Genomic DNA, 12735 nt, shown 5'->3' with positions numbered 1-12735 from the left:
ACATGATCTGTTTGATTTTGATTGGGGAAAAATCGATCTGTGTGCTGATGTAGAAACTGCATGGTCTTATTTTTATCTTGGTTTTATAAAAATTATAGATAAACATGCACCTCTGCGTAAATTTAGAGTGAAGGGACGAAACAATCCCTGGTTTTCTGCTGAAATGTCCAGTCTCCTTCATGAGAGAAACAATGCCTGGGCAAAGGCTAGGAAATCAGGCTCAGAGGTAGAATGGCTACGCTTTAGGCAGCTAAGGAATAGCTTTACTTCAAATGTCAAAAGTGCTAAGTCAAAGTACTATTTGTCAGTTACCACAGAAAACCTGAATAATCCTAGTAAATTTTGGAAAGCCATAAAATCGATTTCCACTGGTGATATCCCAAATGAGCTACCTCCGTACCTCACCACAGTATCTGGCATTATATCAGACAGGGCTACTATGCTAAATTGCTTTAATAAGCATTTTGTCTCTTGTGGCTCTCTGTTTGATTCTGTCACTGACTGTGCTTCTGCTTCTGTGAACGCTCCAGTCCTTGACTCTGAACAATGTGGTCTGGAAAACCCTTTCAGTTTTACTCCTTTAACTGTTGGTATTGTCCATGAAGCTTTATCCAAGTTAGATCCTAAGAAACCGGCTGGCCCGGACAACGTAGAACCTTTCTTTTTAAAGATAGCTGCAGATTTTATTGCTCCACCTCTTACTTCTCTTTTTAACCTCTCCCTCAGCACAAATACAATTCCTAAAGTATGGAAGTCTGCTTATGTCCTGCCTCTACTGAAAGGAGGGGAGGCAACTATTTTAAATAACTATAGGCCAATCTCTAAATTGTCAGTTTTGGCTAAGGTGCTCGAACGACTTGTGAGTGAACAAGTAAAGGAGTTTTTATGTATAAATGATATCCTGTCTAAACATCAGTCAGGCTTCAGGAAGAAACATAGCACCATCACTGCAACAATGAAAGTGGTAAATGATATTACTAGTATGCTAGATAATAAACAGAGTTGTGCAGCTCTGTTTATTGACCTTTCCAAAGCGTTTGACACCGTTGATCATCGTGTCTTAAAACAGAGGCTACTCAGTACTGGCATATCCAGCCATGCAGTGGGGTGGTTTGTGAACTACCTCTCTGAAAGGTCCCAATGTGTTCACTTTGATGGGCTGTCTTCTGAGTGGTTAAACATTGCTAATGGTGTTCCTCAAGGTTCTGTTTTAGGTCCACTTTTATTCTCCATATATATCAACAGTTTAGGTGAAAATGTGGATGAAGCTACTTTACATTTTTATGCGGACGATACCGTGATGTATTGTGCAGGTCCCTCCATTCAGGAGGCGGTTGTTAAATTACAGGCTGTTTTTAACATTATTCAGACTCAGCTCTCTGAACTAAAGCTTCTTTTAAATGTGGATAAAACCAAGATAATGCTCTTTTCAAAAGCTAAAAAGTCACCAGAGCCTGTTTTAGATATTGTATCAACGCAAGGAACAAAACTTGAAGTTGTTGCCTGTTACAAATACCTTGGTATCTTGCTTGATGACTGTCTCTCTTTTAAACTTCATGTCAATAACCTGCTTAAAAAACTGAGGGTTAGGCTAGGTTTCTTTTTCAGGAATAAGTCCTGTTTCTCGCTTGAGGCCAGGAAAAGGCTAGTCACTGTGACCTTTTTACCTGTGCTGGACTATGGTGATCTGCTGTATATGAATGCACCTGCCAACTACCTAAGCAAACTAGATGCTGCGTATCATAGTGCTCTGAGATTTGTCACTAACTGTAAAGCACTTACTCATCACTGTACATTGTATACCAAGGCAGGTTTACCATCACTCACTGTACGGAGGCTCAGTCACTGGTACACTTTTATCTATAAAGCTATGTTGGGCAAACTCCCGTATTATATCTGTTCATTGATAAAGCAGAAAGTTGCAAGCAGCTATTGTCTGCGATCACAGGATATAGTCTTGTTAGATGTGCCAAGAGTAAGGACTGTCTTAGGTAAGACAGCTTTTATGTGCGCAGCTCCACTTGCTTGGAACAGTCTACAGGCAAAATTGAAATTGAGCATTTTTATTTCTTTGAATGTATTTAAGGCATGTCTAAATGAAATGCTTTCTGACACTCTGGGTATTTGTAAATGTTGAATATGTAAATATGATATCCTCTGTTGTTTGTATGTTGTTTTTATGTTTCATGTGGAACTAAATGATGCAGGTCTCCCTTGTAAATGAGATCGATGATCTCAAGGGACTAATCTGTCTAAATAAAGGTTTGAAATGAAATGAAATGAATTCCTGTGGAGGTTGGGGATATTGAACCAGAGTGGTCGGTGTTCAAAGCCTCTATTGCCGAAGCCGCGGCGGGGAGCTGTGGTCTCAAGGTCCTAGGTGCCTCAAGGGGCGGTAACCCTCGAACCTCCTGGTGGACACCGGTGGTCAGGGAAGCCGTCCGACTGAAGAAGGAGGCCTTCAGGGATTTGTTATCCCGGGGGACTCCCGAGGCAGTTGCAAGGTACCGACAGGCCCGAAGGGCAGCAGCCTCAGCCGTGGCCGAGGCAAAGCAGCGGGTGTGGGAGAAGTTCGGAGAAGACATGGAAAAAGACTTTCGGGCGGCACCAAAGTTGTTCTGGAAAACTGTCCGACACCTCAGGAGGGGGAAGCAGGGAACCATCCAAGCTGTGTACAGTAAGGATGGGACGTTGTTGACCTCAACTGATGGAGTGTTAGGGCGTTGGAAGGAGCACTTTGAGGAACTCCTGAACCCGACAACTCCGCCCTCTATGTTAGAGGCAGAGCTGGAGTATGAAGGGGGATCGACACCAATCTCCCGGGGGGAGGTCACTGAGGTCGTCAAACAACTTCACAGTGGCAAAGCCCCGGGGGTGGATGAGATCCGCCCAGAAATGCTGAAGGCTCTGGGTGTTGAGGGACTGTCATGGTTGACACGTCTCATCAACGTTGCGTGGAAGTCGGAAACAGTACCGAAGGAGTGGCAGACCGGAGTGGTGGTTCCCCTTTTCAAAAAGGGGGATCAGAGGGTGTGTGCCAATTACCGAGGCATCACACTACTCAGCCTCCCCGGGAAAGTTTACTCTAAGGTACTCGAAAGGAGGGTCAGGCCGATTGTCGAACCTCAGATTGAGGAGGAACAATGCGGATTCCGTCCTGGTCGTGGAACGACGGATCAGCTTTTTACTCTCGCAAGGATCCTGGAGGGTGCCTGGGAGTATGCTTATCCAGTCTACATGTGTTTTGTAGACTTGGAGAAGGCATATGACCGGGTTCCAAGGGAGTCACTGTGGGAGGTGCTGCGGGAGTATGGGGTGAGGGGGTCTCTACTCAGGGCCATCCAATCTCGGTACTCCCAAAGCGAGAGCTGTGTCCGGGTCCTCGGCAGTAAGTCGGACCCATTTCAGGTGAGGGTTGGCCTCCGCCAGGGCTGCGCTTTGTCACCAATCCTGTTTGTAATATACATGGATCGGATTTCGAGGCGTAGTCGTGGGGGAGGGGGTCTGCAGTTCGGTGGACTAAGGATTGCACCACTGCTTTTTGCAGATGATGTGGTTCTGATGGCTTCATCGGTCTGCGACCTTCAGCACTCACTGGATCGGTTCGCAACCGAGTGTGAAGCGGCTGGGATGAGGATCAGCACCTCCAAATCTGAGGCCATGGTTCTCAGCAGGAAACCGATGGACTGTCCACTCCAAGTAGGGAATGAGTCCTTACCCCAAGTGAAGGAGTTCAAGTATCTCGGGGTCTTGTTCTCGAGTGAGGGAACAATGGAGCGTGAGATGGGTCGGAGAATCGGAGCAGCGGGAGCGGTACTGCAGTCTCTTTACCGCACCGTTGTGACGAAAAGGGAGCTGAGCCAAAAGGCAAAGCTCTCTGTCTACCGGGCCATTTTCGTTCCTACCCTCACCTATGGTCATGAAGGATGGGTCATGACCGAAAGAACGAGATCGCGGGTACAAGCGGCCGAGATGGGTTTTCTCCGCAGGGTGGCTGGTGTCTCCCTTAGGGATAAGGTGAGAAGTTCGGTCATCCGGGAGGGACTCGGAGTTGAACCGCTCCTCCTTCGCGTCGAAAGGAGCCAGTTGAGGTGGTTCGGGCACCTAGTTAGGATGCCACCTGGGCGCCTCCCTAGGGAGGTGTTCCAGGCACGTCCAGCTGGGAAGAGACCAAGGGGTAGACCTAGAACCAGATGGAGGGATTATATCTCTTCTCTGGCCTGGGAGCGCCTTGGGATCCCCCAGTCAGAGCTGGTTGATGTGGCCAGGGAAAAGAAAGTTTGGGGCTCTCTGCTGGAACTGCTACCTCCGCGACCCGACCACGGATAAGCGGGAGAAGATGGATGGATGGATGGATGGATGGGAAACGTACCTGTTAGATAAATGCATGTTTTGTTCAGCAGGATAATATCCACATGTCTACCCTACTTTTATAATTTTCTAATCATAAATCTATCGATTAGATTTATGATAGACTTTTGAAACTACAAGAAGATAAGGAGGAATTTTTCAAAAAAGTAATAGAGATTTTTGTCCAGAAGGATAGGCAAATGGACTTCATCTTCAAGTCAAGGTAAGACCGCAATTTTATTGAAAATGGGATCTTACTAAGAGAGAACAATTCAATATTTAAATGATAAAATTACATTTGTTGGGTATCCTTTTGTTGAACTGTCTGTTTAAAATGAATCGAAGCATCAGACAAAAAAAGCTTTTGAGAATAATATTATATTTTGATTTAGGTCAAAATATAATATTTGTAAACCTGAAGAGTCAGTGCCAGTGCCTCAACCAGCCATGAACCTTACTGCAGAAGCTTATATATAGACATCTACGTTTTTTGTGCCCCACCACTTTTGTACATATAAAAACGCCACTGCGAACACAGGAGGAGGCTTGTCTGTCTACAAATAAAGAAAGCTCATTTGAATTCTCCCCAAATATATTGAGGCTGAACCTGAACTTTGAATTCTTGGCGATCTTGTTAAAATTGTGAATGCAGAATTAGAAATACTATGTAACTGGTTAGCAGTTAATACATTATCCCTTAATGTGGCCAAAACAAATTACATGTTATTCAATACAAAGTCTGAGAGTAGAAATGACTGCATTATACGGATTTGCAATACCGAGATGGAAAAAGTTGGTGCATTTACATTTTTAGGACTGCTTGTTGATGAAAAACTCAATTGGAAGTACCATATAAATTATGTACAGACTAAACTGTCAAAAACAATAGGTATTTTGTATCATACTAAGAACATTCTTGAAGCAAAGATACTCTTTATAACAGTCTATTTCTCCCTTACCTTTACTACTGCTCCGAAATATGGGGAAACACTTTCTCAACAAATCTACAAAAAATAATAACATCCCAAAAAAAAGCATTACGAATAGTCTGTGGTGTTGGTAAATATGAACACACAACTCCCATATTTAAAAAAACTCAATCTATTAAAATGTGTTGACATAGTACAGCTTAAAACAGTACTGGTTATGCACAACATTTTCCATAAGAAAATGCCTAATAACATTCAAAAGCAGTTCCAAACCACAGCGTGAACATATGAATTAAAAAAAAGTCCCAATGTTTATATGCAATTATGCATATATTAATATTATTATTATTTATTTACCAAGTACATGTGTACCTATGTATATATGTATATAAAGTATTTTAATTTCCAAAAAAAGATAGTTGAAACTGCTATTGACATGTACAGAAAATGACCCTATATCTAGTTTTCGTATATATATATATATATTAGGGCCGGGACTCGATTACAAAAATTAATCTAATTAATTAGAGGCTTTGTAATTAATTAATCGAAATTAATTGCATATAAATATTTGACCTGAGAACAGTGAGAAGCAATTTTTTTCACATGGATTTTAGTATACCATTGAATTATGACTGAATACATAAGCTTAAGCAACAAACATTGTTTATTTTTTTCAAGGTGGTACTTAACCAAGACCAACAGAAAAGTGCAATTTTTGCCATAAAGTGTAGCAATAGCATATTTAGGAATATAGTACATTTCAGAGATTCAGGTAGCCTATAGGTAGGTAGACCTTCTGTAAACTATAACACTTTGTTTTTTAAGTAAAACACAATACTTTCAAGTACATTCAGAACATTGGAAACCCTGACTATTAGAAAACATCTCTCTGTTGCTTCAGAGGCCATAACAGACTTTGTTGATTTACCAACAGTTGATTTAAAAAATCTAATACATTTCAGTCCAACTCTCTCAATAACCTTGGCCAAAACAATAAACAGTTCAACATAAAGTGCCAGTTGCACCAACAACATAATAAATAGTTCAACATAAAGTGTACCATTTAAAATAAAATAAAAAAGTGCTAGTGATTGACCTCAATCCCTCCTATTCTTCCAATATCCTGATGAAAAATAAAATCTCTCTGTTGCATAGGCCACTGTTTGATCAACGCGAATTGGGTGTGGGTCCTTGTACTCCGAGTCGGGCTAACGTCCACGCTAGCTGCTATATGTTTTGCATTGAGTTGATACTTGAGGCTTGATGTGCTGCGGTGATATGCGAATTCCTTTTTGCATAATTTGCAAACAACCGTGCTATCATCGATGCTTCCATCCGTCCGTTTTTTAAAACAAAATGTCCCATCCACGGGGCCAACCAAAGCGGTCTCATCAGCTTCTTCGTTCATGTTTGACTATTGTTCACTGTGGTTTGTTGTTGTCTGAAGTCATGAACGTTAGTTGGTGCTCCGGTATAATCGGTACCCCTGAAACTCATCCAGTGAGAAACATTCCGCGGTGCAAAAATAAGTGCGATTAAAATGCGTTAATTTTTTTGATGCGTTCATTTTTGTGTAATTAATTAATCTTAATTAAGGCGTTAAAGTCCCGGCCCTAATATATATATATGCATTTATTATTTTCCTGCCCTAACTTTTATTACATTTTTTCCCCTGTTTTCTTTATTTCTTTGTACTCCTTAATTTCTATACGTTTTTGACGCAATAATGCCGCTGTATTAGGATAATGGAGAGAGCTACTTTCCACAAGCCTTTCCGCTTCTACTAATTGTGTTCATCATGTGTGTATGAATTAAACCTTTTTTGTTTTTCGGATGAAGAAAAAAAAATATATACCGTAATTTTCGGACTATAAGCCGCACCTGAATATAAGCCGCAGCAGCGGCATACCACTCTCGGTTCCACTTTTACTTTTGCGCGCTACCTGTCTCACTCTTTTCCGGCCTCCAGCTTTTCCTGCTGGAACCCGCCGCTTAAAGGTGGGGGTCCGCGGACCGGCCATAGAGCCCATAGAGTTAAAGGTGTTGGCCGTTAGCTGTAAAAATCCATAGATTAGCCGCACCGTTATATAAGCCGCAGCGTCGAAAAATAGGGAAAAAGGCGCGGCTTATAGTCCGAAAATTACGGTATATACTTTCAGCTTGGGGGCCCCCTAGTGGCCGCTCGGGCCCTATGCCCCCGCATAGTCCGCCTCTAGGAAGAAACGGCCCTGGTCATTGGCAGTCACTTCAGACCGACAGGTAGCAGCACCTCCCACCTTAAAGTCCCATGTTATGCCGGCTTTTTTTTGGCTTTTCTGAATGTGAGTGGAGATGAACAAATGACTAAACTGCCAGTGCCTCGAGTTTACAGCTAATTAGCCAAAAGACAAAAACAAATATAGTTAAAGTAGGGTACAGCTAATGGATAAGTTAGCTCAAGGTTTAGCTAAGGCAATTTATAATGGGCATACAGGCTAATGTAGGCCTACTGTACTAAGGGGGAGACACTAAAGGTGAATACAGTACAATGTGTATCTAATAACGTAATCACAATCACCACATTGATATGCAAATTAGGCGTTAACTAGGCCTAATTAAAATGCGCAAATTTGCATGCAGTTACCAAGGCATTGCAGGTGAAAAGGATAAAAAAACATAGCACCTCACAACTTCCACAGATAGTTACTTACGTCAAGTCAGTATTTTCCCCGGAAATGTTATGTTTAAATGCAGTTTAGCTTTATATCTATATAAATTCAAACATAACGATTTTTTTGCCTGTAATGTCCTGCCTTAAACAGTAACTTCATAATTTTGATTGTTTGTTGCTCATTTAATAACTATTAATTGTACTAGTTTTTTGTCTGCTCTTGTGCTTAGTGAATACTAAAGAAGAACATTGTTTCTGTGTTAGCTGATTATTTTTGTAGAATTCTGTTGAGTATTAAACAATTGCGTGAGTGTGAGGGTATTAAAATAAATTGGTCAGTATGTCAGAGATGTGCAACTATTTTTAACTTTTTGTTTTAAAACATTTTTTTATAAATTATTATGGGAAGTGCCCTTTTTCTCACTTGAGCTCCTGCCCCCCAAAATGTCTGCGCACGTCCCTGGTCTGTGGAGTCTGCTTTGGCCATGTTTAATTCTGCTGATGACTCTATAATATGTGGCATGGTAGTTTCCTACATGTAGTCTATTACCGCCGTGGTGTCCATAGACACCATGCTTTTTGTGTCTTTTCTGGTTAATTCTAGTAACGGTACACAGAGTAAGGAGGCTGTATAATTTATAATCAGTTGCAAGCCTTTATATGAACAGGCTTCCATCTACAGAATAGATGTTCTTGTTTGTTTGGACATCACTTGTTGCTGATGTAGATCATTCATAACACCCTCCTCAACATTAATTCAGAAAAGCTCAATTTTAACTGACCAACCCTTTACTTGTATGCAGGTCCATTTTTACCCTTGTATTTGGACTTTATTGAGATAAAGCTAACATCAACAACAGTTTATGCTGTTTACACGATAAGGCATCAGTATTAAAAATCCTGAACAAAATACTCAAAACATTTGTATTTTTGGCTAAACCTGTCCATTTTGCTTTATTAAACTCACTTACATTGTTATGTCAGCAATTTTATTTTAAGTAAAACATCCTTATATTTCTTCCAGCACTTTCTTTCAGCAACTTGATACATGCAGACTGAAGGGAGATTTAGACCAAAAATACAGCTGCATACTGTACACCTGACCCTGTATGCTGCCAGACAGAGAATCACATGAAAGTACGGAAACACACCCGTCAACCCCTCACACAGATGCACAGACTCTCTCACACACCAGACACACAGTTCAATTACTTTTGAACTCTATTTAACCTTTGCTTGGCCTTTAAGCTCTCAGCAGCTGGCTGGTGGAGAATTGTGAGAACTGAAACTGAAAACTGAACACTAGCGTAATCCTCTGCAAGAGAGAAGGCGGGAATTAAAGAGGAATCATAACAGAGAGACTAATAACAAGGAAGAATGTGAGATAATACATTTCCATTCACACAAAGAGCTTTAAAACAAAGTGTGTGCCTTTGGAGCAGATAGATGGGAAAGCAACATTGAAGAGACAGATTACAGAAGGCATGAACGATAATGACAACAGTTTAATATATTAAAAAACACCATTGTCACACTTTATTGAAAAAATGCCACCTGCCTTATATACTGGATGCTTTTACTGTATATATACATCAGCCATGGTATCATAGAGTTTTCTTTGCTGTGACTGTCAGAACATACATAGTGAAACGCTAAAGCACACACAGAATGATTTACAAAGATGAACTAGGACACTGTAAAGGTGTGAACAGGTACAAAAAGACAAGTTCTCCAATTTGCACTTTCACTTGATGCAATGCATTGTATCAACATAGCTTGGATTGCGGCATGTATACCTTCTCTACTCTCGTACACATTGTGCTCCAGCATGACAGCTGTGCCCCTGTGTGTAATAATCCTCAGTAAGCTCCATGGCTCCTGCATTCTCTTTCACTAGATCCCCCGGAGCATCTCTGACCTCACTGTGCAGCCTTAGCTACACCTCTCTGCCCCACAACCTGCTCACACTCTGCTCACGTTGGACCCCATCACATCCTATAACTATCTTTCGCGGCTATAGTTGCACTTCTGAGCTCATTCCCGGCCCTGACCCTTATCTAATTAATGGAATAGTACAGCATTTTTGGGAAAACCCCTTGTACAGCATTTTTGGGAAAACCCCTTTTCACTTTTGGTTGGAAAGTGTCACCTGTGCTAAATGTGAAGTTACTGCAAACGGCAGGTTAGCTTAGGTTAGCATAAAAAAGAGAAATGGGGGGAAACAGCTTGCTTGCCACATCTTAATCAATGTTTTTAATATGTAAAAAAAATGTTTTTAATACGTACGAGTGTAAAAACATCCACTTGCAATTTGTGCCGGACTGTTCCCTGGCCATGACAACTAGTGGACACCAAAAGACTCTTCTTAACTAAGTAATAGTTCTCTAGTGTCACAATAAAACCAGCCTGCTTAACCATCTTCTCTGTTTTTATTTTCCGGACCAAACGGGATCTCTTATTTGTGGAGCAAGTTTGCCCCCTGCTGTACACATCGGGCCTCCTCCAATGATAAACTCTATTTGTACTTTTTGCCCAGACAAAACCTTCCTCGCCTACTTTCCAGCTTCCATGATTAAATGTATCAATACATTTTATGTTAGTGGTGCTTCCCTTTGTTGTGCACCGGAACATTTTGGAAAAGAGTTTAGTGGTATGCATTATTAAAAGTGAGTGCTAAATAACACAGAATAATGTGTTATTTAGGATAATGGATATCATGGATAATGGATTACCTTTTTGAACAAAAGCAGGGCTGATCTGATGACCAGTTAATACACTCTGTAAAAATACATGTAGGAAATGTTGCAACCAGAACACACAGCCATCCTTTTCTTTATGCGTGATAATAAAATAGATCTGCGTGGGCTGAAGGTGGAGGCTCTGAACTCTTTCACAGTGATCTTCTGCCCATCTTGGGCTTCCTCTGACTGATGGGCCAAAACTCCCACAATGTCCACAATCATTGTTGTCACAGTGTCCATAAAGCTCTTTTAAAATGCATGAAGATGGGATAATATTTTCTTTTCATAGTTTGTTTATACTTTTTAAATATAAAAATAACTCTCTCCCTCATTTGTTTGAAACAAGTCTCTAGAAGTGTGGATAAAGGAGGATTAAAGTGATGGGGATGTACATACATTTGTAAAAACTTGACTTTAAAATATGCTTTTCCTTCATAGTTCCGTTAAGTCAGTTAGCACTTCCTTCATGTTGTGCTTTAAAAAGGAGAAAATAAGCTGTTAAAAAGTCTCTGAAGTGGCTTAAAAAGTCAAATCCATATTACAACTTTTTTCCTTTTGTCTTCTTATATCTTGATATCCTTTGCAGAGCGCTCAAACATCTGTCATTGGAGGGGAAAGTCTCAGAAGTTGCTGAACAGCTCATATTTCTTCATCCAGTCCATTTGTGGAGCCTTTCTCTTTTCTTTGTTATGGACCTTCATCTTTTCCTCTGCTGCCGTAGCGCTCAAACTCAGACCCATCTCAGCGAAAGGGTCCATCAGCTGGCTGCCTTCATCTTCTGCCAACTAAATGGGAGATGGAATTAAAGACGCACAGACAGAGATAAAGGTTGAGGGTACTGACTTCTAAGTAAAAGACCAAACAGAATACTAAACTCCTCACACCCACCTGTGTGCTGTTGCCCTGGCTGCTGAGGTCGGAGCGTGTGGACCTGAAGGACTGCGTGGTGGAGCTGCCGTTGATCTGAGGGTTCGGGGAGCCGTTGGATATGGAAGGACCGTCATAGTCTACAGAAAGGAAAATCCCATTGATTTTTGTTGTCTTTATACATATCGATATTCAAAGAAATGGGTTCCCAGTCCAACAATGTTTGTATTAGGGTTCCCTGAGGTCTAATCCAAAAGTATCGCCAACATTTCATAATAAAATATGGTAAAGTAATTACAAAACCGGCTTGTTTCCTTCCACTACGGTTTATTGTGAGGTTTTTAAGGAAGGTTATCATCATCATGTTCATCATGTATGTACTGATGTATAAGCTAAATCTGTTTCCAGTGCACACATCTGCTTACTTTAACTTTTCCACCTCAGCCGAGTATTACAACTTTTTTGCAATATTGAAAGGTTATTTTGCCCGTTGAATGATTATGCAACTAATGTTTTAGTCGAGAACTATACAGTATACAATTCCTAAATGTTTCCAGAAATAACCATATCATTTTCCACTCATTATAGGACAAATCAGTTGATTTAAATTGAATTACTTCCAATAATGGTTAATCTAACCTCTGATATTTTAGCTGAGCATGCAGGAAATGTAAATGTACACAAAGAAACAAGTGAGAACGTAGGTGCTCTTCAAGTACATTTCAAAAGAAAGTGATTGAACTCTAAAATAGTAACCAGTTTTGTTGACCACCTCAGTCTTTGCAGTGAAATACCTGCTATCACTATCTATTATGAAATGACCATAACATGCATATTAATGTGGTGTTCTGACTGTTATGTGCATGTTTACCTCTGAGATGGCTGATTGTAGGGATGACCCCACTCCTCTTGAAGTGTTCATCTGTCTCTTCGTCCACCACCAGCAGCCAGGTCTCATCTCCCCCTTTCTTAACGAAGGCCACCACCTCTGCATGCCGCATGCCTTCGATGTTCACACCATTTACCTGGAAAACGGAGGAAAAAAAGAGAAGGGTTTATTTGGAAGGAAAGAGATTTTTTTTCCTAAGACAAACTTTTCCATGTCCATGAATTACTTAAATGACACTCAACTTAGTTTTGAATGCAACACCTGAGTAAACCATCTTCCACAACTTTCATTTATACCACACTGAGA

The 12735-nt window shown here is 40.9% G+C and overlaps 1 protein-coding gene across 1 annotated transcript in view; it reads right to left on the bottom strand.

The window, feature by feature from the left end:
* Positions 1–9422: 9422 nt before the first annotated feature.
* Positions 9423–12735, bottom strand: part of LOC307015736 (Na(+)/H(+) exchange regulatory cofactor NHE-RF2) — a 35097-nt gene continuing 31784 nt past the window's right edge. Inside the window, exons 4-6 of the mRNA XM_079644535.1 lie at positions 12412–12565; positions 11562–11680; positions 9423–11458 (exon numbers count right to left, since the gene is read on the bottom strand). Coding sequence (XP_079500661.1) covers positions 11294–11458; positions 11562–11680; positions 12412–12565 — 438 coding nt within the window. The 3' untranslated portion in view covers positions 9423–11293. The remainder of the gene's footprint in view (positions 11459–11561; positions 11681–12411; positions 12566–12735) is intronic.

Source organism: Notothenia rossii (genome assembly GCF_949606895.1).
Source record: "Notothenia rossii genome assembly, chromosome: 8".
Lineage (NCBI taxonomy): Eukaryota > Metazoa > Chordata > Actinopteri > Perciformes > Nototheniidae > Notothenia > Notothenia rossii.
The sequence above is the reverse complement of the archived record's forward strand: the minus strand, read 5'-3'. Positions and strand labels throughout refer to the sequence as shown.